General features: G+C 45.7%; 1 protein-coding gene across 4 annotated transcripts in view; it reads right to left on the bottom strand.

Annotated features, from left to right (window-relative positions):
• The window catches only part of MORC2 (MORC family CW-type zinc finger 2), a 248,790-nt gene that overhangs the window by 60,116 nt on the left and 169,043 nt on the right, over positions 1 to 19,631 (bottom strand). For all 4 annotated transcript variants that reach the window (XM_033954118.1, XM_033954117.1, XM_033954120.1 and 1 more), the window contains exons 20-21: positions 5,204 to 5,356; positions 3,547 to 3,601 (exon numbers count right to left, since the gene is read on the bottom strand). In XM_033954118.1, coding sequence (XP_033810009.1) covers positions 3,547 to 3,601; positions 5,204 to 5,356 — 208 coding nt within the window. The remainder of the gene's footprint in view (positions 1 to 3,546; positions 3,602 to 5,203; positions 5,357 to 19,631) is intronic.

Below are 19,631 nucleotides of genomic sequence, written 5' to 3' on the forward strand. Positions count from 1 at the left end.
CTGGGCGATGATGCGAGGCCAAAGGGTAGCACTTTGTACTGATAGTGGCGGTGCTGTATCTGAAAACGGAGGTATCGACGTGAATTTAGATGGATTGGAATGTGAGTGTAGGCCTCTTTGAGGACCAGGGAACATAGCCAGTCGTGTTGAGAGAGAAGAGGATAAAGCGTGGCTAGGGAGAGCATTCTGAACTTTTCCTTGACAAGGCACTTGTTGAGGTCCCGGAGATCGAGGATGGGACGAAGGTCTCCTGTTTTTTTGGGAACGAGGAAGTAGCGGGAGTAAAATCCCTGACCCCTTTGGTCCGGAGGCACCTCTTCGATGGCATTGAGAAGAAGGAGGGATTGTACCTCCCTCAGGAAGAGGGGGGTATGGGAGGAGTGAGAAGCAGACTCTATTGGAGGATTGTCTGGTGGAAGAGACTGGAAGTTGAGAGAGTAGCCGTGGCGAATGATGTTGAGGACCCACAGGTCCGAAGTGATGACCTCCCAACGGCTGAGGAAGAGTTGGAGACGTCCTCCGATTGGTTGAGGAAGAGGCAATGATGGTGGAAGACTGGCTATGCCCTGGAGAAAGGAGTCAAAAGGACTGAGAGGGTTTTGACTGAGAGAGAGGCTTGGCAGGCTGCTGAGATTGAGAGCGAGCCTGAGTGTGTTGTTGCTGATGGGGCCTCCGAGGCTGCTGCTGGGGCGGGTTGAGGGGTCTGGCCGAGAACCTGCGCTGGTAAGAGGACTGTGGTCTGTAAGGACGAGCAGGTGGAGCCTTCTTTTTAGGTTTTACCAGAGTGTCCCATCTGGTCTCATGGGCTGAGAGCTTTTGGGTGGTTGAATCCAGGGACTCCCCAAAAAGCTCATCCCCAAGACAGGGTGCGTTAGCTAGGCGGTCTTGGTGGTTGATGTCCAGATCAGATACCCTCAGCCAGGCCAGACGCCGCATGGTAACAGCCATGGCAGATGCTCAGGAGATCAGCTCAAATGAATCATAAATAGAGCGCACCATGAATTTCCGCAGTTGAAGGAGGCTGGAAATTTGTTGTTGAAAGAGTGGAACTTTGCATTCAGGGATGTATTTTTGTAGGGCGGATAGTTGTTGCACAAGATGTTGCATATAAAATGAGAAGTGAAATGTGTAATTATTCGCCCTGTTGGCTAGCATTGCATTTTGATAAAGGCGTTTGCCAAACTTATCCATCGTTTTGCCTTCTCTGCCAGGAGGGGTGGAGGCATAAACACTGGAGCTCTGAGTTTTCTTTAAAGTGGACTCAACAAGGAGAGACTCATGGGGCAATTGAGGTTTGTCAAAACCCGGAATTGGGTTGACTCTGTATAAGCTGTCAAGTTTACGAGGAGCTCCGGGGACAGTGAGTGGATTTTCCCAATTTTTATAAAAAGTTTCCCGCAGTATGTCATGGACAGGTAACTTGAGGAACTCTTTGGGAGGTTGTTCAAAGTCTAAGGCATCCAGAAAGGCCTGGGACTTTTTGGAGTCGGACTCTAAAGGAATAGAAAGAGCCGCCGACATTTCCTTGAGGAATTTGGTGAAAGAGGATTGCTCAGGCTTGGAAGCGGCATCGGTCGTTGAGGGTTCCTCGTCTGTGGACGATGCGTCCTCCTCGGTACCGGGAGGGGATTCTTCCCATAAGTCCGGGTCCCTGATGTCAGTGCGCGCACGCCGAGATGTCGGGGTGGAAGGCTCGGTGTGGCGGGTCTTAGAAAGAGACTTGCCAGAGCGCACTGAGACGGTACCGGGAGAGGAAGACCGGTGCTGATCCCGGTCCCGGGAAGAACGGTGTCATTCTCGGTCCCGGGGAGACCAGTGCCCTTCCTGGTCCCGAGGAGGATCGGCATCAGAGCGGGTCTGTACCACAGGACGAGAACGGAGTGGTTCAGCCGAGAGGATTGGCATGGAAGTGTTGAGTGGACCGAGGGGATGGTGCGGGGCTCGGGCCGGTCTGGTACCGATAGAAGTGGTGCCAATAGAGTCGGTAGCAGGTGCTGGAGTTGTTGCTGCAGCTGTTCCTACAATTTGTCTTGGAGTATGGCCGCGATGCAGTCATCCAGGGGAGGCACCGGTACCGCTTTTTTATTTTTCGGTTCCATAGGTGCCGCTCCACGCCCCGGCGATGAGGAGGCCGATGACGAGGCACTCACCGATATCGGGGCGGAGCGTTTGCGGGGTCGGCGCGATGCCGAGAGGACCGGCGTCGCCGGTGTGGCAGGTGGGCGCTCAAGGGAGGTGGAAGGCTTCTTAGCCGGCTTACCTGGTGCCAGCAACCCCGAGGAAGGATCGGGCATCGTCGAAGTGGTCGGTACCGTCGACGTCGCGGCGGTCTCCATAGCAGATCCGGTACCGAAAAGGATGTTCTGCTGGATCTGCCGATTTTTTAAGGTGCGTTTCTTAAGAGTGGCACAGCGGGTGCAGGTGTCAGCCTGATGCTCTGGACCCAAACACTGTAGGCACCAATTGTGTGGGTCAGTGAGAGAGATCGGGCGTGCACACCGCTGGCACTTCTTAAAGCCCGGTTGAGGGGGCATGAAGGGAAACACGGCCTCCGCAAAATCAAAGCCGGAGCCTTGTATGATGGCAACAGGCCCCGCCGGGGCCGGCCTGAAAAATAAAGAAAAAACAAGATTTTTTTTTTTTTTACTATTTAGAACTGAAAAAGAAACCCGAAGGGAAAAAGAGAAAAAACAAGAAAATAACGCGAGCGGGAAAGCAAAAAGGAAGTTTTCAACGGCCGTTGAAACCACATGCGTCTTCTTCGCTCCGCGGAAACGAAGAAACTGGGGACCACGCACTCCTCCGTCGGGCGGGAAGGCACTCGCGCATGCGCGGTGTGGCCAACTAGAACTTTCTAGTTAAAAAGGTCCGTACCGGGGCTCCGTCGGTGACGTCACCCATGCGTTAAGAATATGCTGCCTGCTTGTCCTGGGATAAAGGAGAAGATTCACTGCCTCAAGCTGGAAATGCCTCTTCAGCGCCTGAACGTACCCTTACTCCCACAGGCCAAGGATGTGCATACAGAAAGGGGGAGGCGAAAATGCAGCTGGATACCCTGCAAGACACCGCTGGGCCTCCTAAGGGTGTCCCACAGCCTGTGCTCAAAACCCTGCAAGACACTAGGTGAGAAAAAACAACGCAGGGTTGGCCCTGAGCTCCAAAAATACTTGTGCAGGCTGGCTAACAGGTACCACCAGGGATTGGCCTGTCAACTGCAGACCAGAATCTGCTACTTCTTTGCAGGCAAAGCTGTGACCAAGGTGAAAGCTCCCAGCACAGAAAACAGTGAATAAAGGTCAAAACACCAAATTATATAAGAAAAAGAGAAAGCAGAACAGAAACACTCCTTCCGGCTCGCATGCACAAAGGAAAAACTGCAGGTGGTAGTAGAGCTCATAGTGAAGGAGGAGGGACACAGAAAATTTCCAGAGTGGATTCCTTCTGCAGATGGCTCGCAGCCACTGGGGTGATAACCTGCTTGTCTAGAATTAAGTGCTGTTCAAAGTCCTGTTTCCATATGTTCTCTCATCATTTCCAAGAGCTTACCTTTCTGGGCAGATTTATGACTCAGCAGTTCCTCTTCGCCAGGGCTGTCCGATAGCTGAAAACAAAACAAAAGTCTTTGCTGCCAAAACAAATCTTTTCAACTGTAAAGTTTCAACTGGTCACTGACCCATGCGTCATGAACTGACAATAACCTCAACAACATCCCATCCGTTATATGCCACCTATTTTCAAGCCTTTCAATTTTTCAACTCCACCCTTCACACACCAGAAGAGATACTGTGAGAAGACTTCCAGAGACAGAGAGATCTTCACTGGTAAGACTTGCTGGTAATTGCTTATAAACTTGGGAAAAGGAAAACCTAAAGCTAAATAGATAAGCTCAAGGCCTTATTTTATTTAAGTACTCTGCTCACTTAGAGAGGGAGTTTTAGGGATAGTTTTTGTTTTTCTGTTATTTATTTATTTATTTTTCTTAACAGAGCAAGGCTGACATATAACTAGCCACCTAAAGAGACCTTAGTGTACATATTCCAACTCCCTTAGAAACTTAAAGAAATCGCCTGTTTTAAAATGCAGGCAGCAGTCCAGCAGCGAGATGGGGGCTATCTAGTCTTTTGCACTGAGTGTCACATGTATCATTCATTATCTTCCAGTTGGTGAAAGGTCTTACTTGTGCGCTTGGTGCAGAAAACTCCTAGCACACAGGGAATGGGTCCGATCCCTTGAGGCTAGAGTAGCAGACTTGGAAGAGCTGAGGGAGACAGAGAGGTACACAGGAGACCTACAAGCATGTTATCCAATCTGGCAGCTTCTGTGCTGCCTCAGAGGAGGGATGTCTTCTTAAAGGATTTTATATGGTATGTCAATGAGAACAAAGAGGCAAATTTCATCTAAAAACAATAGGGGAATATAAATGGAGCAGAATGGCATGCCTGGCACCTCCATTATATGTTGATCTCTCTCATATATATTCATTAGGGCTATCCTGAAAACCTGACTGGCCTGGTGGTCCTCCAGGACAGGGTTGGGAACCACTGTTCTAACCCATTTGATTCCAGATACTTTCATTGACTAAAAACCACATTAAAATCTCACAGAAGCAAGCAGAGGTGGAACATTGAAGAGATTAAGGGCTCCTTTTACGAAGTTGCGCTAGCGTTTTTAGCACACGCACCGGATTAGTGCGAGCTAGCTGAAAAACTACCGTGCATTAAGGCGCCTTTGTAAAAGTAGCCCTAAGAGTTTGATAAATGTGACTTAGGGACATTGTACATGAAGTCAAAAAAAAAAAAAAGGGTGTGTGTCTCATAATTAAGTCCTACTGCAGTCAGTGCAGCCAATGTTAGTCCTCTGTGTAAGATTAATCTAGTTATATGAATGTCTTGTCTAACTCTATACCTTAAGCCAGGGGTGTCCAACCTTTTGGCTTCTCTGGGCCGCATTGGCCGAAAAAACATGTTACTGGGGCTGCACAAATGCGCAAACGCTGCAGCAAAACAGAGGAGGGAGCTGTCAAGACGGTAAACACCCAGGGGCAGCAGAGGAAAACACTGCATCGCCCTTGACCTGGGCCGCACAAAATATTTCATGGGGCTGCATGCGGCCCTTGGGCCACAGGTTGGACACCCCTGCCTTAAGCATTGACCTCAGATCACAATAGCATTTTCTCACCCCCAATCTGTGCTATAAATCTCACCTCTACCACCACTTCATTGGTGTCCTTTTTCTCTTGTTTAATTTCCACTACTTTGGGACGTTTAGCTTTCTCTTGTTTTTGCAGTAAGGCTTGATCAACTTCTTCTTCGTTCCTGGCAATAAGATTACTGGTTCTCTTCCTGATACTAGATAACTGAAAGGGAAAACAAATTTCCTTTAAAGAATGCAACCTGAAAAATAAGCAGCAAAAGTATTTCCACAAATAAAATAGTGCTTTATTCATGGAAATAGGCTTATTAAATTGCTCAATTGCCCGTTTTAATATGGTAATCTGCCTTGAGCTCTTTTCAGGGCAAATAAAATAGTAATTTAAAGAGACTAATCTACAATCAGAAAGTTGATCAAATCTGAGGCTTTTCAAAGGACAGGATTTTAAGTTTCTGTACTGTATATGCTCAAATATAAACCTATCACCAAGAACAGTTTTCCCCCCAAAAGGGGGGGAGAACAGTGAACTCAAGTATAAATTGGGGGGGGGAGGTGTTATATTCAAGTGTTACGGTCCTACAGATGAATCTGGAAATGGAGGAGAATCTTTATGACTATGTATGGGCATGCCGCTATCGCCACCTCAGCCGTCAACATTTCCATTTCCACCCCCACCCCCCCACCTTTGCCCACTCCCTTGAAAACCTGGCCTACCTTTCATGAAGCTGCAATTCTATAAATGGTGTCATTGTCTGACATGTGACCAGCGGCCGTTTTAGGCAGCCAATGACTGGGTTACTGCACAACTGGATGCCGGAGAGTCACTGGACGTGGTATATTTGGACTTCAGTAAAGCATTTGATAGCGTCCCTCATCGAAGATTACTGAACAAGCTGAAATCGATAGGATTAGGAGACACTCTAACTACATGGGTTGGGGATTGGCTGAGCGGTAGACTTCAGAAGGTGGTTGTGAACGGTACCCCATCCGAAGCATCGGACGTGATCAGTGGAGTGCCGCAGGGCTCGGTCCTGGGCCCGATTCTATTTAACTTATTCATAAGAGATATGACGCAAGGACTTAGAGGAAGGGTATCACTGTTCGCCGACGACGCCAAACTTTGCAACATAGTAGGCAAAAGCTTATTACCTAATAATATGACACACGACCTACTGTTGCTGGAACAATAGTCAACTACTTGGCAGCTAGGCTTCAATGCTAAAAAATGCAAGATAATGCACCTGGGTAAGAGAAACCCGCGTAGAACTTATGTACTAAATGGTGAGACCTTGGTTAGGACCACGGCGGAACGCGACCTAGGGGTGATCATTAGTGAGGACATGAAGGTTGCCAATCAAGTGGAGAAGGCTTCCTCCAGGGCAAGACAAATGATGGGGTGTATCCGCAGAGGTTTCGTTAGCAGGAGACCTGAAGTTATGATGCCGTTGTACAGAGCCATGGTGAGGCCTCACTTGGGAGTACTGTGTTCAGTTTTGGAGACCACACTACCGAAAGGACGTGCTGAGGATCGAGTCGGTTCAGCGAACGGCCACCAGGATGGTCTTGGGGCTCAAGGATCTCACATATGAAGAAAGATTTAAAAAATTGCGGCTGTACTCACTTGAGGAAAGAAGAGAACGGGGAGATATGACTGAAACATATAAGTACATCACGGGACGCATCGAGTCAGAAGATGATATCTTCTGGCTCATGAGACCCTCGACCACCAGAGGGCATCCGCTGAAAATCAGGGGAGGGAAGTTTCATGGCGACTCCAGGAAGTACTTCTTCACCGAAAGAGTAGTGGATCATTGGAACAGACTCACACTCCAGGTGATAAAGGCCAGCAGCATGACGGATTTTAAGAGAAAATGGGATACTCAAGTGGGATCTTTAAGGGAGTAAATTCAGGGGAGGGGATACTTGGAATGGGCAGACTTGGTGGGCTATAGCCCTTTTCTGCTGCTTTTTTTCTATGTTTCTAATGACAATGGCACCATTTATAGAAATCAGCCACAGTGACCAATTAGTCTAAATAAGTATGGCTAAAGATGTAGCAGGGTAGGCTTAAAAGCTATTTTGGCACTAGATGGATACTTATCTTTCCAAGTAGCATCACCACTACTAATACTACTATTTATTATTTCTTTCTTTTTTAGTATTAGATAAGATATATGGGGGGTGGGAGTGGGAAAGACAATAATTGATAATTGTTTATTATTAATATATGGGTGGGTGGGAAGGGATTCTTTTATATTTATATATTTTAAGGAGTATAAGTAAGATTGTCAAGTGATTTGTTAAAATTTTTCTGACTATTATACACTTGTAATATTTGAAAATGAATAAAGATTTACAAAAAAAAAAAATCTTTATTCATTTTCAATCTTACATCAAGTGTACAAACATCAAAACATTAAAATTAAATTCAACATATTACTAATAACTGGAAAGACCACAGTAGGCTTAGTTTTAATTTTTGGTGGAACTCATTATGTCATCTGTATAAAATGGAAAGATTAATAGCGGTACAAAAAGGAAATTATAGAAACTTTATTAAAATTTGGGAACCATTAGCATTGTATTGTCAAGATTAAATACCATGTTTTTCTGTGAATGATACACCATTTTATAGTAGAAGGGGGGTGGGAGGGTATTAGAGAGTTATTTGGAAAATTAATATCAGGGCGGGAGGGAAGGGGGGAGGAGGGATTATTATTTATATAAAGACATTGCTGATAAGATTTTCAAGTGATTTGTTAATTGTTGATATGTGTATTGTACACTTGTTGAAAGATGAAAAAATGAATAAAGAATTATAAATTTAAAAAAAACCATTAAAATTAAATATATCACTTAATCTTTCTAATTTATCTTATAATACATAAAATTACCTCCCTTCCCTCCCATCATTCCCTCTATTATTTTCCCAATTATGAATAATATATAAAACCTCCCCCCTCCCAATATTAGACGGTATATATTTCAATAGAAAATGGTGTCTATTCATTACAATAAGATGTTAATGGCTCCCAAATTTTATTAAAATTATTATAATTCCCTTGTTGTATAGCTATTGTTCTTTCCATTTTATAAATGTGACATAATGGGTTCCACCAGAAATTATAATTGAGTCTACTGTGATTTTTCCAATTATTTGAGATATGTTGAATGGCGACTCCTTTCATGATCAATAAAAGTTTATTATTATTTGATGATATTTGGCTCTTTTTCCTCATAGACATACCAAAAAGTACTGTATCATAAGATAATGCCACATGCTTTTCCAATAAACAATTTACTTGATCCCAAATTGAATTCCAAAAGGCTAAGATAAAGGGACAATAAAACAAAAGATGATCTAAAGTCCCTACTTCAAGATTATAGTGCCAACATCTATTAGACTTTGAACTATTTAACTTTTGTAATCTAACTGGGATCCAAAACGCTCTATGCAGAAGAAAAAACCAAGTTTGTCTCATAGATGCAGACATTGTACATCTCATCCTCCAAGACCAAATTTGTGGCCATTGAGATGCTGAAATTTGATGCTTAATCTCAATGCTCCAAATATCCCTAAGACCAGTTTTAGGCTTCTTTTTAACAGATTCACTTATAGTTTTATACCACTGTGCGGCCTGGTGTCCCAGAAAGTCCACCTGAAAGCATAAAAATTCCAGACTATATTGTATATATATATATATATACTCTTTTTATGCTTTGTAAACTCTCTCTCTTCTCTCTTCCCATATTTTTTAAACTCTGTAAACCGTGTCGAGCTCCACTTCAGTGGAGAAGATGCGGTATATAAACCTAAGGCTTAGTTTAGTTTAGTGTGCTAAGATTTTTCCATTCAGGGAACCCTACCTGAATGGCCTGCTTCAGTTGCAACCACCTAAAACTTTGTGATTTATTAAAACCATATTTATGTTGCAACTGTGTAAAATCAAGCAATTTACCATTTGAAATAACATCATTTCTTGGGTCACCAAGCCGCACAGTGGTATAAATTGTGGGTTTGTTTTTTTTAATATTTTATTTATAAATTTTTCATTCTTACAATAATTTAATTTTACATAAACTTCAATTAATACATGAAAAATTGTGATTACAAGTAATTCATTTTATCACATAAAATATAACCCTCCCCTTTCTTCAGTTCTTAAATCCCTATAATATACATTCCCACCCTTCCCCAATCTAATATATCCATTACTAATGTGCTATGAAACCTGATCATTGGAATATCGAGTCAGTGGTTCCCAAATTTTCTTAAAATTATGAATATTTCCCTGTTGTAATGCTATTTTTTTGGGTATAAATTGTTATATGGATATTTAAATAAAAAACAAAGAACTGGTCTTGGGGATATTTGGAGCATTGAGCTTGGGCATCAAATTTCTGCCTCTCAATGGCCACATTTTTGGTCTTGGAGAATAAAAATTACAAGGGCAGCATCTATGAGACAGACTTGTTTTTTTTTGTTGCATAGAGCTTTATGGACCCCAGTTCGTTTACAGAAGTTAGATAGTTCCAGATCTAATAGATGCTGGCATTGTGGTTTAGAAGTTGGGACATTGGATCATTTGATATTTTTCTGTCCCTATATAAATACCTTTTGGAAGTTAATTTGGCCGCAAATGAATTCATTGTTAGAAAATCATGTTGCCCTTTCATATGACACTATATTATTTGGTACTTCAATGAGATTTAAAAGCCAAATTTCAGCTAATAATAATAAAATTTTATTAATTTTAACAGGGGTTGCCATTCAGCAGATTACAGGGAATTGGAAAGATTATACTAAATTAAATTATACTTTTTGGTGGAATTCAGTGTGCCATATTTATAAGATGGAAAGGGTATTTGCTCTGCAACAAGGTAATTATAATAAGTTTAAAAAGATTTGGGGGCTATTGGCGATTTATTCTAATGATCAGACATCTTAAACACCAAAATATTGAATAAGATAAGGGGGTGGGATACTGAAGGATAATAACTGATAATTGATATTTATTGGTATATGGGCGGGAGGGGTGGGCTTCTTATATAATTATTTAATTGGAGTAATACAAATTGGTATCTGGGAGGGAGGGAAGGGTTTCTTATATAATTATTTATTTGGAGTAATACAAATAAGAATGTCAAGTGATGAATTAAGGTATTTCTGAATAAATGTTATACACTTGTTGTAATTTTTGAAAATGAATAAAGATATAGAGCATAAACAATTCAGGTGGCGGGATCTTACAGGTCAAGGACCTGGAGGGCCGCCGCGGGAGCGGACTGCTGGGCACGATGGACCCCTGGTCTGACCCGGCAGAGGCAATTCTTATGTTCTTATATAAAAAAAAGAAATAACATCATTTAAAGTCCGTATTCCTGCAATCATCCAATGCTTCCAGATTATCTTAAATCCGCCAATTTGAATCTTGAGGTTTAGCCATATGGTTTGATTTGTTGATTTACTAATAGGAATAGTTGTTAAATTGCTGACAAATCGTAAGGTTTTCCATGTGTCCATTAATATTCTGTTATCTTTATATAATCTAGGCATCTTGATACTAAGAACATGACAAAGATTTAAAGGAAACATGAGTCGCCATTCCAAATATAACCAATCTATTTCAAACTATTTATTATTTCTATAGCATTGAAAGGCGTGCGCAGCGCTGTACATTTTAACATGCAATAGACAGTCCCTGCTCAGAGGAGCTTACAATCTAATTTAGACAGGACATTTCAGGGTTGGGGAGATTATAGTGGGTCTAGGTATCTGAGCATGCCAACCTCCCTGCACCAAAATTCTCTTCTGCCCATAGAAGGTCAATTTTATCACCAGTGGGAAATGATCACCACAGATCTCTGGGTTCTCACCATCCTTCAGAGGGATACTCACTTCACTTTCTTCAGGGACCTCCAGATCGCCCTCCAAGAGAGTGTCCTTCCAATTTGTTGCAACTTCCCCTTCTTCAGGAAGCTCAGGCTCTTCTTCGCCTTCAAGCTGTCGAGAAGGTTCCTCTAAACCAACGGGACATGGGCTTTTATTACCATTATTTTCTAGTCCCAAAGACGACAGGGGATTTGCGACCCATTCTGGACCTCAGAACCCTCAACAAATTTCTAGTCAAAGAGAAGTTTTGGCTGCTATCTTTACCAACCTTTTATTCCCTGATGGATCAGGGAGATTGGCTATGCTCTCTGGATTTCAAAGTGGCTTACACTCATATCCCAATTCATCTAGCCTCTCGCAAATATCTTCGATTCAGGGTGGGGAATCTTCATCTACAATACAGAGTTCTTCCTTTCGGACTCGCCTCATCCCCCAGTCTTCATGAAATGTCTGGTGGTGGTGGCTGCAGCCCTCCGTGCCCAGGGTCTTCAAGTTTTTCCATACCTGGACGACTGGCTTATCAAGGCCCCCTCTCAACAAGGGGTTATTGCAATTCCTCCAATGTGTGGGGTTCGAAGTCAACTTTCCAAAATCCTAGCTGACCCCATCTCAGTCTCTCCAATTCATTGGGGCCACTCTAGACACTGTCCAGCTCAGAGCGTTTCTACCTCCACCACTTCGGGATACCCTCATTCGCCTTTGCCATCAGGTGTCTCATCTCACATCAATTTCAGCAAGACAAATGATGATTCTGCTCAGTCTCATGTGACTCCTTTTGCCAGACTTCACCTTCGCATACCTCAGTGGACCCTGGTATCTCAGTGGCAACAAGCTACCAACCAGCTTTCTCAACAAATTACAGTAACTCCTTTGTTGAAGCAGTCTCTCCACTGGTGGATGTTCTCTTCCAATCTTTCCAGAGGTTTGCTGTTCCACAATCTCCCTCATCAGAAGGTTCTCACAACAGACTCGTCAACCTACGCATGAGGAGCTCATCTCAAAGGACTCCTTACCCAAGGTCATTGGACTCCTGTGGACCGTCTTTGTCTCATCAATCTGTTGGAACTCAGAGCGATTTTCAATGCTCTCAAAGCTTTTCAACACCTTCTTCACGACAATGTAGTCCTTGTCTGGATGGACAATCAAGTCGCCATGTATTATGTCAACAAACAGGGAGGTACAGGATCTCACTCCCTTTGTCAAGAAGCTCTGAAACTGTGGGATTGGGCAATCCATCTGAACATCTTTCTCAGAGCTGCATATATTCAAGGTCAGCACAACTGTCTGGCGGACAAATTGAGTCGTCTTCTGCAACCTCATGAATGGACACTCAATTCCTCGCCTCTATGTCAGGTGTTTGCTCAATGGGGGACCCCTCAGATAGACCTCTTTGCGTCTCCCCTCAACAACAAGCTGCCTCAGTTCTGCTCTCGAATATACTCTCCCCAGCGTCTCGAGGCAGATGCTTTTCTCCTGGATTGGACGGGTCATTTTCTCTATGCCTTTCCTCCACTCCCTCTGATTCTCAAGACTCTTGTCAAACTCAAGACAGAACATGTCACCATGATTCTGATAGCTCCTCGGTGGCCCAGACAACCGTGGTACTCCCTTCTACTTCAACTCAGCACCAGGGAGCCTCTGCTTCTACCGGTTTTTCCCTCTCTGCTTACTCAGAGTCAAGGATCCTTGCTACATCCCAAACTGCAGTCTCTACACTTAACAGCTTGGTACCTTTCAACCTAACAGACTCTATACAGTTCTGTCAGTCTGTACAAGATATTTTGGTAGCTTCCAGAAAGCCGTCCACTCGGTAGTGTTATGCCAGAAATGGACTAGATTTTCTGCTTGGTGTTCCACTCGCCATATGGAGCCAATGTCTACCTCCTTGGCTTCTGTTTTGGATTATTTACTTCACTTATCACATTCGGGACTTCAGTCTACATCTATCTGAGTCCATCTCAGTGTGATTGCTGCTTTTCATCAGCCTCTTGATGTGAAACCTCTGTCTGCACATCCTGTGGTTTCCCACTTTATGAAAGGACTTTTTAATGTTCATCCACCACTTAAACCACTCCCAGTGGTTTGGGATCTCAAATGTTGTCTTGGCTCAATTGATGAAGCCTCCATTTGAACCAATTGATAAGGTTCATCTCAAGTTCCTTACTTGGAAAGTAGTTTTCCTGATTGCCCTCACGTCTGCTCGAAGAGTTACAAGCTTTGGTTGTGGATCCACCTTTCACAGTTTTCCATCATGACAAGGTGGTCCTCTGTACTCATCCAAAATTCTTACCTAAAGTTGTTTCAGAATTTCACATCAATCAATCTATTGTTCTTCCAGTATTTTTTTCAAAGCCTCATTCTCACCCTGGAGAAGTGGCTCTCCATACTTTGGACTGCAAGCATGCCTTGGCTTTCTACTTGCACTCAACTTCACAGGACAGCCCCACAACTTTTCATCTCCTTCGATCCAAATAAGTTGAGGCACCCTGTCTCAAAGTGAACCATATCCAACTGGATGGCTGCTTGCATCTCTTTCTGCATTTGAACTGAGGTTCCTCACAGGAGACAAGCGCCCTAACTCGGGCGGGAAGGCACTCACGAATGCGCAGTGCAGCACTCAGAAGCTCTTATAAAGATCTTCAAGCAAGTCTGCTTTTGAGGCTGTCCGCTGCGGGGCTCCATCGGTGACGTCACCCACTGTTGAGAATATGCTGCCTGCTTGTCCTGGGATAACAGACTGTGCGCCTGGCACTGGCAAATGTCAGGTAGAGTCAGCGTGTGCCCGCTGAGTTGCAGGTGCGTGTGCGCTCGGTGGCGGGCCAGGGCCCCTGGGAACAGCGCTGGATCCTGTCAGTTCATCAGCCTCCGCCTTGGCTGCAGGTTTCGGGTGATTTCTTCAGTTTCCTGTAATGTATATTTGGGGGCGGAGACTGCGTTCAAAAAACTGCGAATAACTGAAACTGCGGATAATGAAATCGCGAATATGGAGGGGGAAGTGTATTTCAAACAGGTAAAATAAATTTGTGCATGAGAATTTGTGGGCTACTGGAGCTGGTTCTGGGTACCTAGTTTATAAAAGCTACATATGGTTATCTATCAACACAGACTTGAGTAATCAAAATCTGTGAATGACCTTTGTATGATGGTCCAAAAAACCCCCAACAAACCAAAATGTATTTGAGAGTCTGATATATAGTGGAATGCTAATACCGATAGGTGTGTCCCTACAGGAATATTTTTGACTATTATTTTAGCCCGTTACATTAACGGGTGCTAGAATATATGTATATCTGTCTTTATTTCTGTCTTGCTCTCCCTCCCACTGTCTTTCTTTCTGTCTCTCTCCCTGGCCCCCTTTGACTCTCTGTCTTTCTGTCTCTCTCCCTGCCCCTGTGTCTTTCTGTATCCCTTCCTCCCGCTATCTGTCTTTCTTTCTATCTGTCTCTCTCCCTGCCTCCTATGCAGCATTTCTCTCCCACTTCCCTGTGCAGCAGCCACAGCAGCATTCCCTCCCCCTCCATTTCCCTGTGCAGCAGCATTTCCCCCACCCTACTTCCCTGTGCAGCAGCAGCATTCCCTCCCCCTCCATTTCCCTCCCCCCTCACCACTTCCCTGTGCAGCAGTGGCGTACCTAGGGTATGTGGCACCCGGGGCCCATCATTTTTTGACACCCCCCCCCATGTAAAAAAATATTTTTTGTAATGACCATGAAACGGAATAAATGGTCAGAATAGAAACAGGTAGTGAAAATTTTCTTATATTCCAAACATAACATAACAAATTATGTCTGAATTGTCATGACATCAGAAGTACATATGGAGTAGTTGCAGGTGATGCTTGGGACAGTTCTGATTGTGTTAGTTCGGTTTTATGTGTGTTTTGAATAGAAGGGTTTTTATTTCTTTTTTGAAGGTTTTGTAGTCTGTGGTCAAGGTCAATAGGTTGTAGAGTTGGGGGTCGAGTGTTGCAGCTCAAATGGCTAGGAGGTTGTCGAACAGTTTTTTTCTTTTGACGTTTTTGGTTGGAGGGTGTGTGAATGATGCGTGAGTTCTCCTATGTCTGTTTGAAGTGGATTGAATTATTTAGCTGAAGAAATTAGTTACCCCCTCATCCCACACACATTAATTCTCTTCCATTTTTGTTCCCATTATAAAAAACACTGATAAGTTCCCAGAAAAAAAATACATTAAAATAAGAAGTGAAAACAAAGGCCCCTACAGATGAGAACATAACATAAGAATAGCCTAACTGGGTCAGACCAATGGTCCATCATGCCCAGTAGCCCATTCTCATGGTAGCCAATCCAGGACACTAATACCTGGTCAAAACCCAAAGAGTAGCAACATTCCATGCTACCAATCCAGGGCAAGCAGACACTTTCCCCATGTCTTAATAACAGATTATGGACTTTTCCTCCAGGAATTTGTCCAAATCTTTCTTAAAACCAGCTACACTATCTGCTTTTACCATAACTTCTGGACACTTCATTTTTAAGTTTAGATCTTTCCTTTCAAACAGAGACCTTGCTAGATGTCAAATACAGCACAAGGTAACTTCACATGGACTTAGCTGTGCAGGAAATGTGAATCTCCTCATACAACCACCATATAGTGCAAAAATGTGCAAAGGTCTGTTTTTTTCTTTCGATCACTACATAGCCTAATGCCACACGAGCAGCGCTGTTACAAACATATTCTGTAGGTCAATGCTAAGGATAACAAAGTTTCCTTCCTTGGACCAGAAGGAGATACTGATAAACCACTGGAAGAGATCCCAAAACAACACCCAAAGACCCACTCAGTGTGTGAACCAGTTGAGTGGAGTGGACTAACTGGGGGGGGTGGAAATGGGCCCGGAGTTTGCTTAGCAGAATTTCCCAGACCACTTCTTCCTCTCAACACATTGACACGCTGCCACCATCACCACTAGGAACACCTCACTGGGTAGGCCAACTATGCTATAAAACACATTATTATATTTTCTTATAAAGCATATATATTTTAACTGAACTCTCTGACATCCTCAGCCTTTCCATTCACAAAAATAGAAGGAAGAAAAGTTTCCATTTCCTGCTGTCTCATGTCCCCGGCCTATACAATATTTTTTTTCTGCAGACCCTTCAAAAGTCTGACCAAATCCTCTTTCACTTGCATTATAAAGTACTGAGGATGCCATCTCTCCCCAATCCCAGGTCCTAAAGTCTAAGACAGTAGCGCAAACTAATGCTGCCAGATTCAGGAAAAAAAATTTCGATTCGATTCAGCCTATTGAATTGGTTTTTCAATTCGATTTTCCTGCCCAGTTGGGTGATTTCTTTCAAAACTCCTGGTGGGTTTTATAGCTTTTTTACCCCCTTTGGCTTCTCCTAACCACACTGGCGCTGTGGTGTAAATAAAATAAAGAAATAAAAAGGACTTTTTCTCTCTCTGTTAAATCCTAGCTCACGTTTGCAGTCCAACACCAGCTCTGGCAGGATACACATTTCAAATCTGACATATTATAATCACAAAACAGAAAATAAAATTAATTTTTCTACCTTTTGTTGTCTGGTTATATTTCAAATCTTGTTGGTCCAAGGCTCTGGTTTTCTTTTGATAACTTGCTTGCCAGGGTCTCCTTCTTTCTGCATGCTAACCATCCATCTGCCAACTCTGTCCTCCCTTTCCATTTCCCTTCCCTTCCCAGGAAGTCTGGTATCTTTCCTTTTTTTCATCTCCCTCCACAGATCCACCTTTTCTTAACTACCCTTTCATCCGGCATCTCTCCCTCCTTCCCCACCACCCCATAGTCCACCATCTCTCCCTTTCTTTTCCTAATTACCCTCCTACCCAGTATCTCTATCCCTCCTCCACACCATCCCTTGTGTCCAATTTCTCTCCCTTTCTGTTCCTTCCCTCCCTAAATCCCATGGTCCATCATCTCTCTCCCTCTCCTCTATTTTCAGACCCATTATTTCTTCCCCCCCCCAAAGTTTGGCAAATGCATGTCTCTTTAAACACCCCCTTCCCTCCGTGTACTTCTAAACCAGGGTCCCCCCCAAAGGCCTGTCCCCCCTTAAAGCACTGCCTGTCCCGCCCCCTTGTAGGCCTGTGCCCCCCTTGAAGGCCTGTCCCCCCCTTTGTAGGCCTGCCTGCCTGCCTGTCCCCCCCTTGAAGGTCTGCACCCCCTTGAAGGTCTGCACCCCCCCCACCCGAAGGCCTGCGCACCCCCCTTGAAGGCCTGTCTCACACCCTTGTAGCTTGTCCCCCCCCCCTTGTAGGCCTGTCCCCCCTTGAAGGCCTGTCCCCCCCTTGAAGGCCTGCCGGCCTGTCCCCCCCTTGAAGGCCTGCACCCCCCCGAAGGCCTGTCCCACCCCCTTGAAAACCTGCACCCCCTTGAAGGCCTGCACCCCCCCGAAGGCCTGCACCCCCAAAGGCCTGCACCCCCAAAGGCCTGCACCCCCAAAGGCCTGCACCCCCCTTGAAGGTCTGCACCCCCCCGTAGGCCTGCACCCCCCAGAAGGCCTGTCCCACCCCCTTGTAGCTTGTCCCCCCCCCCGAAGGCCTGTCCCACCCCCTTGTAGACCTGCCTGCCCCCCCCTTGAAGGCCTGTCCCTCCCCCTTGAAGGTCTGCACACCCCCCCGAAGGCCTGTCCCCCCCTTGAAGGTCTGTCCCCCCTTTCAAGGCCTTCCTGCCTGCCTGTCACCCCCCTCCCCCTTGAAAGCCTGCCTGCCTGCCCGCCCGACCCACCCCAAAGGACCGCTCGCCCCCCTGGCCTCCCCGCACCACCTATGAAGCAGCTGCAGCAGGATCGTGACGTCAGCGATACCTGCACTGCTTAGGCGCTGCTTCCTGCGCCGCGGTCCCGCCCCTCCTCTGACGTCAGAGGAGGGGCGGGACCGCGGCACAGGAAGCAGCGCCCAAGCAGCTCCGGGATCGCTGACGTCGCGATCCTACTGCGGGCTGCTTCACAGGTGGTGCAGGAAGGTCAGTGGGGTGAGTGGTCCTTCGGGGGTGGGGGGGGACTGAACGGCAAGGTCGGGAGCACCCCCTCAGGGCTGGCACCCGGGGCGCACTACCCCCCCGCCCCCCCCCCCCCCCTTGGTACGCCACTGCTGTGCAGCAGTAGCGTTTCCCCTACTCCCCCTTTCCCTTCCCGCGGTCTGGCCGGCTCCCTTAGCCCCTTACCACCCCCCCCCTTCCCGTGGTCCCGTCAAACCTTCCGATTCCAGCAGCGTCTGCAGCACTCTACACACGCTGCTTCGGGGCCTTCTACTGCCCTGATTTACTCTGGCATGTCCCTGATGACATCATCAGAGAAGCAGCAGAGCAAATCAGGGCAGTAGAAATTCCCAAAGCAGCGTGTGTAGAGTGCTGCGAATGCTGCTGGAGTCGGCAGGTTTGGAGTCGGGACTGTGGGAAGGGAAAGGGGGGGGCAGTAAAGGACTAAGTGAGCCAGTCAGATGTCGGGAAGGGATGGGAGGGTCAGACCGCAAAGAAATTACTTATGGAGTGAGTGGGGAGCCGGCAAAGCGGCTGGAGTCTTTTTTGTCAGCGCTTCTCTTCCTGGGCCGCTATTTAGTTCAGCTGCAAGGGCTGTTTGGATCCGTGATTCACTTTGGGTTCTACTGCCACGAGCGTGGGGTCGTTGTGATTCACTTTGGGTTTTACTGTCGCAAGTGTGGGGTCATTTTAAGCGCGCATACGTGTTTTAGCCTATTACATTAACGGGTGCTAGAGTAGATGTCTGTCTGGTTTTTTTTTTAGTCGTCTCTCTCTCCTTGGACGCTGTCTGTCATTCTTTCTGTCTGTGTCTCTCCCTGGCCCCCTATCTGTCTATCTTTATTTCTAACTCTATCCTCTTCCCTCAATCCTGCATTTTTCTTTCTCCTCCCCACTTCCTTCCAACGTCTGCTCCCCCCGTCTCCCACACTTCCATTCAGTGTCTGTCTCCCTCTCTCTACCCCTTCCATCTACTGTTCACCCTCTGTCTTGCCCCTTCCATTCACTGTCCTCTCTTCTCTTTCCATCCAGTGTCTGCCCTCTCTCTCTCTCTCTGTTCCATATGGCATCTCCTCCTTCCTTTTCCCTTGGCCTGGTATACCTTCCTCCTTCCCTCCATGCCGTCATCTCTTCTTCCCTCCAAGCCATTCTCTCCCTCTATGCTCCCTTTCCTTCTTGAACTTCATCGGGCAGCAGCAGCATTCACAATTCATTGCTGTTGCTGGCTTCAGGTCTTCCTCTCTGGCGGGTCCTGTCTTCATGAAAACAGGAAGTAGGCAGGATCAGCCAGAGAGGAAGGCCTGAAACCAGCAACAGCAGCAAATTGTAAACACTGCTGCTGCCTGAAGCACCCGAGACAGACCACTTCTCTCCCCTCCCAGCCCAACCCCCACTGACTATCTCTTCCCTCCAATGCGACCCTCCCAGCGAGATGACCTTAACAACAAATTTCCTTCCAGCGTTGGCAGCCGCAGCACACTAAACAGGCTGCTTCGCGGCTTTCTCCTGCCGTTGAGTCCCTCTTTTGCATCACTGATGATGTCATCAGTGATGCGGCAGATGAACTCACCGGCAGAAGAAAGCCACGAAGCAGCTTGTTTAGCTT

The sequence above is a fragment of the Geotrypetes seraphini genome, chromosome 8 (genome assembly GCF_902459505.1).
Source record: "Geotrypetes seraphini chromosome 8, aGeoSer1.1, whole genome shotgun sequence".
NCBI lineage: Eukaryota > Metazoa > Chordata > Amphibia > Gymnophiona > Dermophiidae > Geotrypetes > Geotrypetes seraphini.